Source organism: Taeniopygia guttata, chromosome Z (genome assembly GCF_048771995.1).
Source record: "Taeniopygia guttata chromosome Z, bTaeGut7.mat, whole genome shotgun sequence".
NCBI classification, from domain to species: domain Eukaryota; kingdom Metazoa; phylum Chordata; class Aves; order Passeriformes; family Estrildidae; genus Taeniopygia; species Taeniopygia guttata.
This window is the reverse complement of record NC_133063.1, coordinates 63,972,904-63,992,368: the sequence shown is the minus strand read 5'-3', so window position 1 is coordinate 63,992,368 and position 19,465 is coordinate 63,972,904. Positions and strand designations below refer to the sequence as shown.

At 40.6% G+C, this 19,465-nt stretch overlaps 1 protein-coding gene across 2 annotated transcripts in view; it reads right to left on the bottom strand.

Annotated features, from left to right (window-relative positions):
• Window positions 1–1,394: 1,394 nt before the first annotated feature.
• SERINC5 (serine incorporator 5) overlaps window positions 1,395–19,465 on the bottom strand; it is a 42,159-nt gene continuing 24,088 nt past the window's right edge. For both annotated transcript variants that reach the window (XM_012577697.5, XM_041711455.2), the window contains exons 6-12: window positions 18,979–19,190; window positions 18,155–18,250; window positions 14,326–14,452; window positions 12,691–12,757; window positions 9,100–9,139; window positions 8,264–8,411; window positions 1,395–8,016 (exon numbers count right to left, since the gene is read on the bottom strand). In XM_012577697.5, coding sequence (XP_012433151.2) covers window positions 7,869–8,016; window positions 8,264–8,411; window positions 9,100–9,139; window positions 12,691–12,757; window positions 14,326–14,452; window positions 18,155–18,250; window positions 18,979–19,190 — 838 coding nt within the window. In that variant the 3' untranslated portion in view covers window positions 1,395–7,868. The remainder of the gene's footprint in view (window positions 8,017–8,263; window positions 8,412–9,099; window positions 9,140–12,690; window positions 12,758–14,325; window positions 14,453–18,154; window positions 18,251–18,978; window positions 19,191–19,465) is intronic.

The following is a 19,465-nucleotide window of genomic DNA, read 5'->3' as shown; positions in this document are numbered from 1 at the left end:
ACCTTGCAGTGCTGACAGCCACAGATAAGTCACAAGCCAGACAGCCAGAACTTTCATTTCAGAAGGTGCTGTTGGGACCTTAACACCAACTGCTGGGCAGCACATAAACTCAAGAGTAATCCAGCTGTAGCAAACATTTGTCCCAAGAAGATCACAGTCTGGGCTTGGGAAGCCTGCCTCTAACATTCTCATCAGAGATTGTGCAGTCCCTGTTTAGAAGTGTTAGAACAAGCTTCTCTAGCACCAGAACCCCTTTCTGGACTATTGTGCAATGCATACATAGCTCCATCTGTGGTCCCTGGCAAGTGACGATGCTGCAATCCCATATCTTTAACACTGAACACGTAGCTCGCTCTTGACCCCAGTGCCTGCACAGCAGGGCTGCACTCAGCTGGAGCAGCAGCTGTAACTACTTTGGAGTTCAGAGTCCGGCAGCTTCTACATCAGATCTACCCTCTCAACAAAGGTTAACTCTTTCCTGTGTGCTGCAAACACCATGGCAAATGCCATGTGCTTCAAGTGCTTCTGTTTCCTGAAGACCATCTGGTTAGAATCGCGAGGAAGGAACATCCTGCCAGGATGCTGCACCTCTGGGTGAGGGCAGCGGTGGGCAGGCTGGCAGGAGGCCATGGAGCACAGGCACTGACTGTGTCAGTCCTTGGGCACCACTCAGAAACCTGTCTCTGCCTTGCTCCTACTCCAAACACACCCTCCCAGCTCCGTGCACCAGAGCTCTCCCACGCACCAGGAGCTCACAGGGAATAACAACCACTGCTGGAAGCTTGGTCAGCAGCTTCTCAAAACCACAGGGAACTGTGTCCAGATGTGGATCTGGTCAGCTCCTCAGCACGGGTGCCACCAGTACCAGGAGGCAGCGTGCAGCTGGCACACAGTGAAACAGGACATGGATGGTGAGAGGGAAGGAGCTGCCACCCGTGAAGACAAACCACTTTCCCTGGTGTAGATCTCAGCATGTCAAGTTCAACACTGCCCACCCCACCATCTGGGCAAGTGAGGGGAAAAAAACCCAAAAAATCAGAGATCTGCATCTCAAACACCTGCACAGTGCTTCAGTGCTACATCAGCCTTGAAGATATTTTGTTTGCACTGCCAGGGTATCTTACACATCTCAGGGAGCTGGATTGTACAAAACAGATGCCACAGACAAATCTGTGCAATGTGCCATCATCCAATATCACATACCAGAGAAATACAGAAAAAACATGGATATTGAAGGTCTCTAATATTCCACATAGCAGCAATTTTTTTTTGTTAAACACTGAAATTTAGTGGGAAAAAAATCAACCAATTTACTTTTACTGGTTCAGTTACTGCTTATCTCATATATTTAGATTATTCTTTAAGTTTCTTCTAGAAAGAACTGACTTCAAAAATTTAATGTATCACAACACTTTATTTCAAATGTAAGAAAACTTTATTGGTCCATTAAACATTAAATCTAAAACAATACATTCATTCAGTATACAAAAGGAAATGTCCATAAAAACCATTAACATGCTAAAAAGGCCAAGCTCTTGACTATTTTACAAGTAAGATCTTACAATTCTGGAGTCTTTACCAATCCTTAAAAGTTGAACTTTTACAGTTACTAAAGACCACAACACTTGCAAAAAAGTTAAATAAACTAGCAAACTTCACTGTGCTACAGCTTAATAAAACCACACAATACAAACCAAAAAGTTCCCTTGAGATATAAGAACCTTGAAAAAGACTAATTTAAATCCCCTCATCATTAAGAAAATGTGTTTATATTTTGAGTATTTTGCATCCAGTTTTTGAACATGGCATACATGAGACTGAACACCACACATCAGTGGTGAACAAAAAACAGACACTGAATCCAAATGTTCCTAGTAAATCTTTTCTCAGCTTGTATATCACAAGTAGAATGATTTTATCTGGAAGTTAATTCTCCACACTTTAAGTCTGCATGGATGTCCAAAGGACATCTAAGCACCTGGACTTCCATCAGTAAGAGGAAAACTAAAGCTATGGTATGTCCAGTGATCCATTATTTCCCCTTAGTTTTGCAGAATTCTTGGCTTTGCACTTTCTTCTTGGCTTCACGCTGAGGCTTCTTTGGCAAAAGCATGGCTGCAGTGCTGCACCCTGCAGCTCTGGTGAGCAAAAGCCCTGGAAGCTTTAGGCTGCTGGAGTGGTTTCAAAGCTGATGAATGTGGCTCTGAACAAGTCTGTGAAAATGTCTGTACGCTACGCGCTGGGAATTATCAGGGACTGGCAGGCAGCGGGGAAGCCAGCGTGGCTTGTATCTGAAATAAAGTCTAGCTTTTTAAAAACAACATTATTGAACAGGTGTGGAAAGAATCAAATCCAGATTCCATAAAAACCCGTGAACAAATGGGATTTAAGGCCTACTTGAAACCTACAGAATTTCCTTGGGCATTAGAAAGCAGTCATCATGCCAGTCTCTCAAAGCTGCTGCTTCAAACTCTGTACAGTGTGTCTACATCCCCATCCTGGGGCACTTGGGCACTCTGCCATGAGGATGTAGAAAATGCAGAGGCACACCAGTTCCCAAGCTATGTATCCTGCTCTAAAGCTTTCTAAGCACTTGACCCCTGGCATTCACTTGCACAGTCATGTGAAACACTGAATTTTAACTACTGTTTACAAAACTGAAAACACTAGTAAAATGTCATGGTGTTCATTATGTGTTTCCCGCCCACAAGAACTCATAGGCCACTTTGGAAAACAAAGAAGCAGTTGTCACAGAGAAAAACTGATCCATGTAATAAACTATGATCCTTGACTCTGCTGCAATGCTACAGGCTGTCCTGCTGCAAAAAGGAAAGGATCAGTAAGACTTGGCAAAGAGGTCTTTGCTAATTTCTAGCACCAAAGACATCCCATTTGACAGGCAGCAGGTTGTCTGGGAATGAAGGAGGTCTACATTGCCTTTAAAAAACAAATCCAAGGAGAAAAAGACAAGTAAAACAAAGAGATACAGCATCAAAGTGAAAGACATTGCTTCTAAATCCCAGAAGAAAAATTAGAGTAAAATTTTAGCTGTGGATAATTGCAACTCATCTAGCCATAAGGGTATGGTCATGTGGTATTTTGCTTCATTAACCTAGGAGAAAAGCCTAGCAGTTTATAAAATCTTTATAGCACAGTTTTAAAACAGTCAATGGATTATTTTGTTGCTGATCTGTTCAGAGATGCCCACTATACTGTGGGCTGCCAGCCAAAGTTCAAGCAGCACTATCTTAAGTACCCAAATTTTCCTCATGCCATCATTCAAAACCAAGGAACTGTTAAAAACCAGCTTTTTCACAAGTGCAACGGTTGCTTTGTTAATAATAATGTTCCAGCCCAGAAATGGCTGCAGCAGTAGCTGACAAAGCAATTACACATGCTTAATTTATAATCTCAAAGCGCTCATAGACTTGTAAAAAGGTGCTAAAACAACAAATAAATAAATAAATAGGCATGCAGTGTTTATGATTCTGCGAGGGGAGAAACCCTCTCTCTGGATTATACATACACTAGCAACACTGAATTCTGCATTTCAGAGGAAAGCAGCCCAGGCAGGATTTACCACATTAGCTGGACATGTACAAGCTGTTTGAACCTCATGGAAATGCTCAAAGGAGAAAAGTAAGAGTACATGCAATACCTTCAATGTGTGATTGCAGTGGAGCTCCTTAATTGGCATCCAGCTGCAAGGGCTGCCCACACACTTTGAGGAATTATGTGGCCAATGCAAAACGAGCATACCCATCTGTTTTCCACATATTCCTAGTAAAGTTTTATCATCTCATTTGTTAGTCCAGTTACTTGGATTCAGACACTTGCTCTCTAAGTCTGTCTCACTTATTTCACCCCAACCAAGAACCAGTCATGACTGTGGCTCTTGGCTGCCTTCACGAAAAGAAGTAAAATTGTTCCAGTCTCAGATGACAGTGCAGCAGTGATGTCCTATATAAACTTTATGATGGCAAATTTGATGAAGTAGAAATAAGCCAATAAAATTGTTTCACCTTCCCAGCAGGACTTCTGTCAACACTGTCTGTTCCTCCAAGAGTCTATTAAAAATAGCATTAGTTCAAATTTAAACAGAGGAAATTTCTGGTCTTGCTGTCTTTGTAAGCTTCCTCACTTCACACAGCCCAAAACCACTAGGAGCCAGAAGTGCTGCACTGCTTACATCTGGGAACAAATTCAATGAACAAACAAAGTACAAGGCAGGATAGACACTGTGCTGTGAACTGCCTCAGCAGACAGTCACCTGCACTTTCAGGTATGGGGAGAGAAAGTTAACTGTTTACAGCTTAAATGTAAAAAAATTATTTATTTACAAGAGCATCAGGCTACTTGTGAGTTTTCCCACTTAATTTTCCACTGCACAGTAATACCTGAAGCAGTCTTATCCCCAAAGGTTTGTCAAGCACGGATTGTTTGGTCTTCCATGTGCACCCCGGATCTGATTGTGCCTTTTACACACTGGTGTAATCTATAAGGCAGCATCACCCAGTCACAGGCTCAGTGCAGGTTTTCCAGTTCTAGTGCCACCTGAATTAATAGTTATCACAGCAGTAGGTATGAAGGCACTTCTTAACAAGCTTTTTTTAAGCCCATTTGCATGAACTGTTTGGAATCTATGGGCTGGGAATTTGATTCCTTGACCCGAGCCAAGGATTTTATGTAGTTGCACATGGAAGTTCACAGTACAGATTTTACAGCAAACACTAAGGCTGCAGTATTTGCCTGGCCAGCAGGAAGCCTTGTCTTGGTGAGGAACTAGAGTCTTTGCACACCCAAGTGCTACTAGTTACTGATCCCGTAGAAAGGCCTGAAAGTCCACAGCTGGATCTGGGGCACCATGGACACAGAGGCCCTCAAAGTTATTTATTTTTGGGGGTTTCCCCCCAAACATTTGCTCAAAGTAGACAAAACTGTGTAGACAGGCACTGTCCTATTCCCACTCTGTGCATACCTGCCAATTACACACTTAAGGTCAATAGTTATTAGTGGGGAAGGATGAAGGAGCAGCTCAGTGAGGTGAGTGCTGTGTAAGAAGAATGAACTCATGCCTCACTCATGGATTTTCTTTTTACAGCCTTGTTTCCTCTGTGCAAAACCTATTTCCCAAAACACAAACTGTAAAACAAACAGCACAAGGAGGTGCAGAAAGCCCTGATGCAAATAGTAGACAAAATACGTGTTTCTGTAAACAAGAACATCCAAGGATCAAGACCACTATTATCCACATTTGTGACTGGGATGCCTGTTATGAGAGCCAGACAACAAGAACCTTTCCCTGCCCTATAACTTGACAGAGTGTGTGCCTTCCTCTGTAAAGCTCCTTTCCCTGGTTGTTCTGTTACAAGAACCATGGCTAATTTAGGAAAAAGAACCAAAAAACCAACCAAACAAAAACAAAACAAAAAACCAACCAAACAAAAAAAACCCTACCAAGCTCGGTCTCTCATAGTACAGCATATATGGCACTAGATGGTAAATCTGGCATGCCTCTTAGGATCAGGCAAGGCATCAGCCTGGACTATTTCAGATGTAGCACACAACTATAGCACTGGATCAAAACTGTTTGTCAGAACTGCTGGTGAGTTAGGTGGGACAACTGTTAGTCATCATTGCACAGCCCACAAGCTCTTATCTTAGAGATGGGACAGATAAATGCTTCTGGATTGAAAAAGCATTGATAAAGGCCTTCTTCAGCTGCAGAAGTATCTGCATAGCAAGACTCTAAATGCAGAACAAAAATGTTCTGTCAGGTCTCCATGCTAGCAAAGCTCTTGGCAGGATCAGAACCCCCCAGCAGAAGCAAAGGGAAAGAGGAAAATCTGCCTCCCTGTCCAAAGTTACTTGTTGCTCTTCTAACTCAGTGTCAAAGCCCAGCTTCAACTGCTGTTTTTAACTCTTGGTGCAAACACCAAGGCAGTCACTGCTAGACAGACTCCTCCTGCCCTTAGATCTCAGGACCTGTATTTTGAGGCTCCAATCACTGGGATAGGTGGCATAAGTAGACAGGATTGCAGACCTGAAGATTTTGTTTCAGATAAGAGTGCACAGGGTGGGGAAGATAACATCCCTAGAAAGCTCCAAACAGGACAGAAGCCCTGGGATACTGTAACAACAAGGCAGCTAAAAAATGGCAATGAAAACAAGATGAGAATCAGGATCCGACATGTTAAGATTAAGATGCAGGTGGGCATTAGCCATTAACTATTACAACAGAACAACTAAGGCATGCAAATCTTTTGGCCAACCCACTGGTATCATGTTGTGCTTTTTTTGATTTGCAGAAAGCAGTGGATGAAGATTTAAGGCTCAATCATATTTTTTTAAAAAAGAGAGCTGCTAATTGGTTGATATTTTATACTGTACATGTGTGTGAATATACATGTTGAGTGAGAGAAGACAAAAACCACCAGGACTAGCTCAAGTCATAAATTCATCCCATCAGAATGCAGGTAAATATGGGGGTTCAATCTTTTTCAGCATTGAGGGTATTTGAGCTGTTGTTTTACCACTAAATCATCTGCTTAAATTAATTTTAAAAAAGGTTACAAGAGAGTGTTTAATATTGTCAAGTCATTTGTACTAAGGCAGCTGCCTGTTGTATTTGTGTCTTCTGGTTTTGCTTTTCTGACTGCTTACTCCAGTGTTTGGAATAGGAGATCTACAAGAGAATTTTGTCTTCATTAATACATTGGCTGGCTAACTCCCATGCCAACAGCAAAACTAGTATCAACAGAGGAGTATAAAAATATAGCAGTTTGAAAAAATACTTTCCAACCAACACACAAGCAGAAAAGATGATTACACACTGTAGTTCTTTTCTGACCATCAATTCATCTAAAATATTGTAAAACTACTTATGGAAACAGAACTGAAGACCTGGGAGACCTTTAGATTCAAGATGAAACACCAGGGCAGAAAAGTAAATGAGCACCCCACTTTTAAATTTAACAGCAACGGGCAGTGCTCCCTTAAATATCCTTTTATCAACAGTAAATGATGTGAATAAAGAATGTACCTTATAATACATCCCCATACAGTATACTCAACTTTTGAGTGACCTGGTAAAGCAAAATTGGACAAAATTCAGTTTGAGAATTTGTGTATAGAACTCCCCTTCAGTTATTAACTGGGCTAAATCTGAATTGCATAAAATATCCAAGTGTCTTTAAAGTAATAATAGAATAAATACTTTACTATCATTGGTACATTCTTTCTCAATCTAGGTATAAAATAATTTAATATATTTAATACTTAGATAAACAATTTTTAGTAGATGCTTTGGCAGTCAAATTTTATATATTCTCTTATTTCTACAGACATATTTAGATATGGTTTTGGAAAAAAAATTATCTTGATACTACTTAAAAGAATTATATGCTGTACAAAACAGCAGTTCAAATCATCACTGCAAACTGTAAAAGAAACAGTTAATGAAAAAGTATAAAAAGGAATGAATGGATATTTTCTGGAAAATACCAAACATTCCTGGGAAGTAAGAAGATACCATCTGCACCAAGAGTTTTTCTTTTCTTGTCAATGAAGCCAGAGAAAGATTGTCAGTTATTTGAAGAGTATTTCACTTATTCCAGTTTATGCAACAACTGTGTTTTATACACACCACACATAAGCATTGTAAAGTTTCAAAACAGATTTGTTCCCTTAGGCAATGCTTGCTCATGATAATAAAAAATAGTAAAAAAAAGTCTTCAATTTGCTTAGTTTGACTAAAAACGGTAATAACTGGTACAATATGATAAATGGGTAATTGGTGTTTCCTCATTCAAAAAAAAAAAAAGGAAAAAACAAAAAGAGAAAAAAACTTAAAATGACCTTTAGACTGTTCACACTGAGAATTCTCTGGTTGGGCAACAGAGCGGAGCAATAAGAGTCCATAAGTACAGGAAGACACAAAACCAACAGGAGACCATCTTAATCCAGAAGATAGACCAGGTTCCAGTGAAGAATTTTTCAATCTGAGCACTTTCGTAACTGTTAAGGGGAGAAAAAAAAAATTGAATTACACAAAAGGCGTTAACAAGGTTAAACCATGGAGGAAGCAAGGGAGAACAGTCCTTTACAGAGCAAGATCTTGCTCAAGAATGCCCAAGACTTGTAACATCTCTTCAAACTTCTACCATAAGGGCTGGAAACACCCACAGAGCCAAACTTCCCATTCACATTTTCCCTCTCAACAAAGAGAGACGTTCATTTCTCGGCATTAAAGAAATACACTTACTGGAACCAATGGGTTACTGTCATCATCACATAGAGGGAAGCCAGGAAGAAAACAAAGTGGAAGTAGGCATAACTGTACACTGTGCCCTTCTTCTCATCGTAAACCACAGTCTGGCCTCCCCTTTTTTCAACATGCTCTTCAGCATCAGCTACAAGAGATAGGAAACAAGAAAGTTATGTAGATCTAATGAGAACTGAAAACAGCAGTTGGCTTCACAGAGAACACAGCAAAACATCTGTGGTGTGATTTGGGAAAGCGTGATTGACACAGACACTTGAACATTTTCTCATCCTCCGGGCATGGGCCTAAACCCTGAGTGAAAAACTGGATTAAGACTGAAATCCTGCCTCGTAGCAACTTCCTGGGTTTACTGAGTACATTTTGAGCATTGAGAGCATTTAAATTGCTCTACAATTACTCTGTAATATTTTTCTGGCAAGACCAAGCTGATAATCCTGATTGTACCAGGTCTGCAAACAGGACACTCCCTTCCTATCTCACTCCTCAACTGCAGTCCCTGCAGAGCTGCTGAGCCAAAAGTCCAGCAGCCAGTTGCACTCACAGGCATGCCAAAACCAGAGATTACTCTTTGTATGTTGCAGGAATGAAATGTACTTTGAAGAATTATTAACTAGCCTAGTATTTTTGAAATGGTGTTGTGACATCTCTTGATTCCCTCTGTAGCCTAACTTGGAGCACTTCATCAGCTTCAGTTTGCATTCAGTACTCCTGAATGAGGGCAAGAGCAGTTCTCCATCCACAGCTGTGTCCTTTCTCTCTTGGCTTTGGTCCACAAGCCAAAAAAAGGGTAAATTGTGCAGAGAAAACATAATTACCATCTCCGTCAGGTGCACAGCAAAAGCAGCAACGAGCTACCTGTGGAACAGACAACAGGAAGGGGGTAAGAACCTGTGCTACAGCAAAGCCAACAACTTGGGAAGGAAGGTCTATTATGTCTAAACTACAGACACTAATTTAGGAAAGTCTGGTTTGTATTTCCAGCTAGCACACAACTTAAATTAAGATTTGCTCGGTAGCTCAGAACAGCAGTTTCCAAGCTTTGGAAAAACCTGCTCAGTAAATTTGAAGAAATGAGCCAGTCTTTAAAAATTACTCTACCCATTTTACATAACTCTAGGTCCAACACAGATTCAAATAATTATAACAAAATTATGGAAAAGCTACAATAAAGCACATTCATATTTAGGGGACTTATCTATTTAGATGTGCATACAAGTGCTTTTTATAACATTTCTGTACTAAGATGAAAATATAAGGAACTTCTAAAATTCTGATGCACAGGTTGGAAATTACAACTGTACCAGTGTGAAATGTACTTCTCCTTGCAAGATTTTGCTGAAATAGAGTCAGAATGAGCACAAGAAGAATGAATAAAAGCAGAAATCTGGTTTTACTATTTTATTCAAATGAAGATTTCTTTTTTCTCTTAACCTCATGGAGAAAGAAAAGCTGAAATTTACACTTTCTGTGTTGAATGGTAATGTAAATGAAGAAAACGTGTTGAGCATCCAAAAAAACAAATATAAGAGTATTTCCTGCACCAGACTACAGTAAAAGTCAGCACTTTCTGTAGTGCATCACAAATATTATTTCTACTCATAGTATCCTTCTCTTGGATTTCTTTTACTTGTAGTCTGATTAAGACAATGAATCCTGTTAGGAAAATTCACTTTCCTATTACATCAATCAGTTTTTTATACTACAAAAGTGTGTAAACTTTGTTTACTTGTATTAGTTTACAGTATACTGTACAATGTAATGAGGCACTGGAATTTTACTGGAGACTTTGGTATTGTTCACACTTAAGTAAAACAAACTAATGGACTGCCAGTCCTGGCAATAAGGACATTGCTTCTTAGAGCTGTCCATGAAGGATAAAACACGGCCCTGGACAGCCAAGGTAAAGACCAGCATCCTAGGCCTCTAAAACACCTTAGAAACCATAGCAGCATCACAGGTAAGTAGCTGTCTCAATACTGACTTAAAGGATGCCTGCATCAACAGATGAGCAGCAAGACTGCTGCAGAAATATAGTTGCTTTGCAACGTTTTATTATGATTAGTAATGATGGTGTGGGTGCCAGTGATTAGTCAAATCATGTTGCACCTGATTGCCTGAAGGGTAGAAAACCCTTGTGTAAAATCACATTTGGGGTGCTCCAGTTTGGCTGGGACACCACACACACATGAATAATTATTTATGCTTTGCACTTCTAAACTTTATGTTTCAGCTTATCCCATGTTACAGGGACTGGCTGCATGCTTTTCCAGACAGTAAGTCTTTAAAGTAAAATGCCCAGTAGAAACACCAAGTGGCAAGTTTACCCTGCATATCCCTGATTACCTTTACTCAGGGGTTCATAAACTCAGGAAAATCCAAAAAGCTCATTCCTTCTCAAAAGACTGAGACTTTTTGTAAACCCTTTATTCTCTACCTCTTTCTACTCATGTTGTGCTGAGTCTCACCTGCAGTGCCAGCCTGCCTTACGCTGGGGCTGCACTCACATTCTGCAGCAAGCACTGAGGTTCCCTTCAACATTTTGTAATTTAGACTGAAAATAGGAAAGCTGGCACACCCGCCCTCACCCCTAACACTCAGCTGCCTCCAGCAGTCAACAGACCTTCTCTGGGCCGGAGGTAGAGTGCAATTAGTTACTTTCCACCAGACCTTTCCTTGTATTTACATTTAGTGGCTCTTGTACACTCTTTAAAACCCAACAGTCCAGAACTAACCCAGTGGACAAGTACTCTGGCTGGTGAGATGGCCCCTCACCCTTCCTGGTGAGGGGCCACATCCCAAATCCATGCTGTGCCATATGTCCCAGCCTTCCTGCTGCTCCTCCACAGGGCACAGACCCACACCTCAGGCAGAGGCCTCCTCCAGCGCACGGCTGGCAGGAGAGGTTTAGGGGCACAAAAGGCTTTCTCTGCAGTGCTCTGTCAGAACCTGCCTGAGACAGGCCATGGCCGGCCTTGGAGCTCCGTGCCCAGCTGGCGGCGAGGGCTGGGCTGGCTCTGGCGCCCGGTGCAGCCACAGCATCCTGCCACAGGGAAGCACCCTGGCACTCCCACACTGGAATGTCTTGTGATTCCTCATGCCCAGCTACTGCAAACACCAACAGCCTCTTAAGATACCTCAGCAGATACTCTCACACTCCGATTAAAGACTTGTGAAATGGGAACTAAAACTGCAGATGCAAGTAACACCAATGCAGAGAGAGCTAAGGATGGAGACTTATCTTCCAAACACACACATATATGTGAAGGGCATTGTGGGATTCCTTAAAATCAGAGGGTTTTGGGCACGTTGCAAAAGGCAGGCCTCAGAGACAGAAGCTAAGCAGTAGCTGTAAGATTTATCAGCAGCAAAATTATACAAGAAGTAGAAAGAAAGGACAAATAGAACAACGGTCTGTATTAACACTTGGGTAGAGTAACTCCCCAAGTTGCAGAAAAGTGTATCTGGTGAGATATTAGGAAGTTCTAAGCTTAATAATGGAGCTCTGTGCACTGTATCTTAAGGTTTACAAGCAAGTATTGTACTCGAAATAAGCGAGCACTGCTTTATCCAAAGGTATGCGTAGTTATAGTGATTGGATAGAACTACTGCCAATATGCTTGTGCTTCGTATGATTGGTCAAAAGAGCTTTTAAAGTAAGTTGTAATATTAAGTTCTTGGTCTGCTGACTGGGATGTGAGCTGCTGGCATCCTCCCATTGTCATAACCATGTAATGAAACTGATGCTAAAAAATAAACAGATGCATTCCACAGTAGTCCTGTCCTGTGCATCACCAACAAGCCTAAGGAAGGGGAAACTGTTACTTAGCAAAACCCCACTGATTTCCCAGAGTTTCCTGAGTGTTCCCAGGACAAGGAAGCCAAAGTAACAGGTAGACAGAACAACAACTTGTACAGCTGAAACAGGGACAAGAAATACAATCAGAGATTAAATTATAGGCAAGAAGAAAGGAACTACTTATGTATGGAAATAAAAATAAGAGTTAAGAACTTGGGATCTTAGTTGCTATGAGAATAAAGACAAGCAGGACTGAAAATGTTCAAGAATGCCTCCACTTTTTCTTCTGGTAGCCTTCCGGCATAGTTTTCCCTTAAATGAGAGGACATGAGCTCATGTTGAACTTAAGATTTACAGGAAGTCTGCAGGATGCTGAATAAACTTCAAGAGCAAATAGTTTCAGTACATAAAGGCGCCTCCACAGGACCAGCAAGACCTACAGGAGGGCCAGTGTGGACAAATGTTCTGATGAGTCTATACCCAGTGGCACATAGCATAGATGCTACCAAGAACAGCTTCTGTTTTCAGATTACTGGCCATAAAAACAACAGCAGCACAAGCATGAGGAAAAGTCTACACAAAAGTCCTGCGTGAAGAAGCAAGAACTCACTTCGGTTTCAGCTGTTGCATATATTCCTTTCAGTGCCTCTGAGCTTGCACGTGTTGTTGAGGTCAAACTAGGAGGAAAAGAAGACAGTGTCAAAGCCCTGGGCATAACTATAACCCCAAGAGGGTAAGTCTTCAACATCACAGCAAACATAAATAGTCTACTCCCATGTCTCAGCCAAGCATTTGCCTGGATGTGAAAAGTTTGTCCTGCACTAGGTAGTTTGTCCAGCCTGGCAGATGGCCACTGGCCAGCTCAGACTGAATCATCAGCTTAAAAGTAGGTCACCCCAGAAAGGTGATGAATTCACTACCATCTGACAGCAGCAAAATCTAAGTGCTCCAATTTGCAAGCCAGAAGAGATCTCCCCTGCTGTGCAAAACCAGTGCATTTATACTCAGTTCACAGCCATCACCTTGGCTCAGCATTTCTGTAAAGGCTTTGCCAGCAAACTCACAGGTCTCTGGCAGTCAGTTTTCAAAAGCAAATTACCAGCAACTGCTGTCAGTGTACCAGTTCCTAGAAATTACTTTCTTAGTTATCTGTAGGGGAATCCTTTCTACTTCCTTCTAACAGGAAACTTCTTGACCTGTCCTGCCCTTTCAGGATGGGAAATGCAAATTTCCCACTACCCACAGGAAGGCTTTAGTGTACACACTGAGCCTTGGCAAGCAATGCTTCAAAACGCTCTCCTTGAAGGTATTCTTACCTCCCCAGCTACATGGTACAGTTCAGTGGCAGGCTACACGAACATTGCCTGTCATTGTGCTGAAACACTTCCCTGATACACTGTAAGTGCCCTTCTAATGTGAACCAGATCCATTGTATCCGTATTATATATTTTATATCAGAATAAAATACAACACATATATGTATTTGATAAACAGAAGAATAAGTCTCTTATTTTCACTTCACAAAAACATGAAGGATTTTCTGTATGTGAATTTTGAAGTGGACTGATCAGAAGCCGAACCTGCTCAAAAACTTGCAGCAGACAGGTAGTGCTGTCTCCTGGCAAGCTGCACAGCTAAAATAAATGACACACCACCCTTCAATCCTCAGCAACTCCCTGTCCCAGACCTAACTTAATTTACTGAAGTGAGCTGCAATAATACAAAATGAGCATCACAGGCACAAGAAAGGATTTCTTTAGAGCAGATCAACGACAATGCTGATGCTCATTATTTGTTTAAAAGAAGCCCTAAACCTTCCTAACAATTCATTTGTTTTAGAGACCTTCAAGGACAGTCATAGTGTCTACCAGGAGGCTACAAAAATTTCAGATAGCTTTTTCAGGTGAATGTAACTGTATAGCATTTTAGAGTTTAATGCTGAGATTATCTGGGATCATGGACAGGTGGAATTTCTCTCCCTCTGCCTCTAGATCTAAATTACCCTATTTGATTTTAAGGAGATAAATTTGTTTTAAAAGTTGTATTATCTTGTTGAACATTTTTTGCTAAAACATCTAAAATTCTGAAGCTGAGGACAATACCACAGGACAATTCCTGAGGACAATTCCAGCTCAGCTTTATTCCACATCTCTCTGTGACTCTGTATGAGGCCTGCTATAAGTCTTTACTCTTTGGACCACAACACTGCATGTACAGAAATGTAACTGCAAACTCCCAGACTTACCAAGAATATAAAATGCAGCCAAACAGAATCGTAGTACCCAAGCCAGTAACCAGGTTTTCATCTCTGTGCAGGCCTTGACTGAATTCAGGTACACAGATTGTGATATTCCGGTTGTTTTCATCCAGGACTTAACAAACAAACAAAAAGAAAAGTTTGCAGAGCTCATTTAATTGCATTTTAAAGACTGAAGTCTTTAACTGAATTTTTATCATCTGACAGCAGGTAGGTAAATTTCAGTTGTTTCTGTCTATCTCTTAGAAAGATCACAGAATAAAAAATGGGTAAATCTGACCCGGCAGACTGTATTTCAGACAAAACAAAAATGCAACTTACTAGGGTACTAAAATTTCCTGTCTGACCACAACAGACAAACAAGGAAAAAAAAACAACTGTTTTGTGAACTAAGAAATAGGAAGTTGGAAGTCTGCCAACACTTCACCCAAGGCTACAAAACCATGTAAGACCAAGACAGGACAGACCTCAGACCAGAAATCTCTTTAACAGCAAGGGTGCCTTGAGAACAACTATGAAATACACACACAGTAAAAAAAGGTGGTCAGTAGTTGCCCTGTTCTCAGTCAAATCAATGTTAGGTAAGCTCATGGCAAACCTGAGTTACAGGTCCTGGGACCCCACAGTAAGTACCAGCACCTCACACCTTCTCTAGCACAAGCCACTGTGAAAGCTGACAAGCAAATGTGGAGTCCTTATCACATTGACAGGCAGAGAAGGAGCATCTCTGAGAGCAGATGACAACTGTGAAAATTCTCAGGCATGGGAAAACAAGGAGGTCTGAGAGTGTGCTTGATGCATACTCTAACAAATGCAATAACCACACTTGCAATATATACAAGAAGAACTAGAACATCCACTCAACTGCTGAAGACTTCGTTAAACATGAAGCAACACAAGGTATATGATTTAATTCCACATATCACTTTCTTCCCCTTCTTCTTTTTACACTGTGGCAAGACTTTTGAGTAACTCAGATGCCTTCTAAATTCAATTTCATATTAATTCAAAACATGGCTAAAGTTCCATAAGTAGATTTTAAGTAGATTTTACACCTAAATACTGTCTGGTTTACTTCCTAACTCTAGAATACTCTTGCATGTATATCTGTATTTACACAAGTATGACAGACTTCGTCCTTCACCTCCCCCCTTTCTTTTTGAGAGGCGGCTGTATAAAATTTCCTTCCTGTCACTGGATGTATTTTCCTCTAGCTATTGTTGTTTCAGCTATTGAACACTAAAGCTGGGCAGTAATAAAGAAAGGACATAGTAACTCAAACCAGAAAAATCTTCTCTAAGTTAAAAGAATGCCTGCAATGCAAACATATGAATCTGACATTTATTTGGGTAAAGTCTGAACTGTGCTGTAACGTCTTGCTCTGGTTTTGCTGTGTCAAGAACTTAAAACTCTAGCAAGTTCCTTACTCCTGAACTGCCATACTAGAGGCTGAAAGGCAAGGGGAGCTCAAGAACTCCACTGAAGAACAGCATCATCTCAGCTGTAAGGTAACTCTGAGACATAACTCCAAGTCCTTTCTTGGAATATTCCCTCACAAAACTAAACACAAGTGGTACTCAAGTTTTTGCTTCATTAGGAGTCCAGGCCTACCTAGCAGACTAATTCTAGGAGAAAAAAGTATCATATTAGTGTCCATTTTGATGGCCAGCATCTTCTAACTGGACCTTGTAAACTTTTAGATGGAGCTGATCACCCAGCTTCTTCCACAGGAATCCAAGAGCCATTTGCTGCAATCCTTTCCTATCACGTGACCTAACACATTATGCATTTTGTCATATTCAATATTATGAGAACGTGTACTTGTCACAGGAGGAATAGACTACAAGACTTTGGGAAACCTGTTCATAGGAAATGGTGCAACAGATGCAACTCACCCAGGTAAGTGCCCCTAGACCAAAACATTTAACACACAGGGAGAGTGACAATTGCACTGTCTCTTGGCTGCTCAGATTTATTTGTACCATTTGCATTTTTTTCTGTGAAGACTGTGAAAAATGCATATTATATAACTGGCTCTTCACAAATGTTAAAATTAATTACTATAGGTGTTGTCAAAAATGCATACTATATTGTTGGGGAACGGTTGTTGGAACAAGGCCATGATTCTACGGAATACCTGTTCCAAAAACCCTCTGTCTAAGACCCCAGAATCAGGGTTTTGTCTGACTTGGGAAACAGAGCTAGGGAACCAGTCTCTGTTTCTAGGCCTGGGAAACTGCATTGCACAAGGTCTGGGAATGAGATAATAGGGACAGGCATAGCCTTGAAGATAAGCTCTGTCCTTGGAAGACATGACTTAGAGATGACAAACTTGGCTGGGAGAACTCAGCTACATCTGTAACCGCATGTGGGAGAAGTAAAACAAAGACCTCTGTAAATTAACCAGAGCTTACTGCTGACCATGCCTGTAGAATACCCTATATAAGCTAAAGTATCTTTGAATGAAGTGGGAGCTTGCTTATAAATCATATTGATTTGGTGCTTGTCTTCCCCACCGCCCACATCACTATATGATTAGCTCTTTGCAAATATTAAAAGGAATACTATATGTGTTATATTGGAAAGTTGTATTAATTTCATTATAGTACTGTATTAATCCTTTTTTAAGTAATGGTGGTAAATATAGCTTTTAGGCTATAGCATTTCTATTAAAATAAAGTATGTGATGTAAGATACTTTCTGTAACTAGCTCAAAAAATGGATAAGATAACCAAGAAATTCTTCGCATACTGATTAACCGTGACTAGACACCAAAAATTCCACAGAATTATCAGGACTGTTTAGTCTTCTTCCAGACTTCTAGGAGCAAAGAAATTGATTTACAAAATGAAGGGGGGGGCAGAAATTAAGCTGAGAACATCCTTTGTTTGAAAATTTGCATCATGTATGAGATATATGAATATGCAACAGACTATTGCTTTTAAGGCTTAACCCTTTGTTAGTGAGGTATGCTTTAGTGGCTTAGTGCCCAAGAGCATCCAGACATTGCCTTTTATTGTCCTAACTCTGGATGTCCAAATTCTTATTGCTCTAATTTTTATTAATATTTTTATAACCATTTTATTACTATTAAACTTTTAAAATTTTAAAATAAGTGACATGTGTTTTTCACACATGCTATGTTGGAAAGTGCTACATTAACCTCTTCTAAGTAGAGCTGTATTATCTTTTTTAAAGTAGTGTGTTAAATATAGCTTTTAGGCTAAAGCATAATATTAAAATAGAAACTATGTGATATAAGATACTTTTTGTAACTAGTGCAAGAAATGGAAAAGATAATCAAGAAATTATTAGCATTATCCTATTTGGATAGAGATAACAGCAACAAGACACCAAGATTCCAAGAAAAGAATTATTGCCTCCTTATCAGGAACACTCAGACTTTGAGGAACCAAGAAATTGATTTAGAAGATGAGGGGGGAAAGCTAAAATTAAGCAGAAACACCTTGGTTTGAAAAGGAATGATTGGAATTATGTATGAGATAAATGAATACGCAATACACTATTGCTTTTAAGGGGTAATCCTTTGTTAGCAAGGTGTGCTTTGTGGCAGAATGTAAGGCACCTGGACGTCCATAATTCTTTGCTTTTTATTGTCTCTTGTTATCCTAATTTTTATTATTATTTTCATTACTATTAAACTTCTAAAGTTTTAAACACAAGTAAACAGTGTTTTTCACAAAGACCAAACCCAGCACTCCTACATCCCTGAGTCTGTTAATCCAGGTTTGCTAAATTTTTGCTTTTAGTACACAACAAGTTTAAAAGCATTTACATAAAGCACTAGATAACTTACTAGTTTCTGGTGGTTTGCTGGATAGTGCTGAGAAGGTGAGGTACATGACATAGCAGCTGATGACTCCTGACTGCAGCAAGCCAGAATGGGGCTGGCCTTAATGAGAATGAGGAAAATTAATTATTTTTACAGACACTTTAGCAAACTGAAAATAAATTTATACCCTTTAAAGAATAGCACATCAGTATCTTTTTTTTTTTTTACTTAAGGCACTCAGTAAGTGTTTGAGGCAGTTTAGATATATTTCCACTGTCTAATACAGAGAAAAAAGTCTATCCTTTAGTTCTGTGTTTTAGGAAAGCGTTAGTGACCCCCATGTAAGTAAATAATCACCTCTGTGCTTTTGCCAAACACAGCTGCTTTTCAAAAGCTGCCACAATAATTTTATTTGCCTGTAAAATCTCTGTTGGAGTCACTCTACTATTTTCAGGCCCAATGTATGCAAGATACTAACAGCACACGAAGTATAAAATACTGATAGCAACTCTACCAGGCCCAGACTTCACAAATGATAAATCCTAAGAAGTCAAAAGTAAATGGTAAAGCAGTAGTGAGCTTGAGAGCTACCGCTCTGACTTAGGTAAATTTCACAACACAGTGCCAGGCATCAGCAGGTGGGTGTTCTCTACACTGTGTGCTCGATGGCACACCCACAATGTCCCACACCTCTGTAGTTTCAGCAGTCAAGCTGACCATGAGCAGAGCCAAGAGAAGCACCAGCTCTGAACTATCATTAGATTTTCTGCTCAGACATGGCTCATGCCTCCAAGCTCACAACTGTGGCAGCCCCAAAACCCAGGAGGAGAGCAGGTGAGAGGACTCACGGTTCTGGACACAGGGCGAGATGGCCACCAGGGACACAAAGAGGCACAGGCCGCCGTTCACCCCGATCAGGATCTTGTTGTACATGCAGCCCTCTGGGTGCGTGTAGAAAAGAGCCATGAGCACCAGGGCTGCCACAGCAATGGAGTACAGGATGAGAGTGACCAAGGCAAGCAGACCATTCCACACCTGCTTGTGGTTTGCACCTGCAGTCCTGGGGAGAGAGAGACAAGCATCTTATCTTTGTCTTCTCTTGCCCAGGACATAAAATTCTAACAGCTGAAGAGCTCACATCCTCAAACACAAAGGACAGTGTTTACTTTCCCAAAGCATGCGTGCGTCACTACATCAGCACAGATTCTTGCAAGGCTCCTGCCCATGAAACAGAGGGAAACATTCCTCAGCATCAGTGCTTATCTTCTATCCCAATCAGCTCCTTCTGTAATTACAGCCCAGTGTTGTCCTACAACTCCCAGGAGTTCTCTGGGA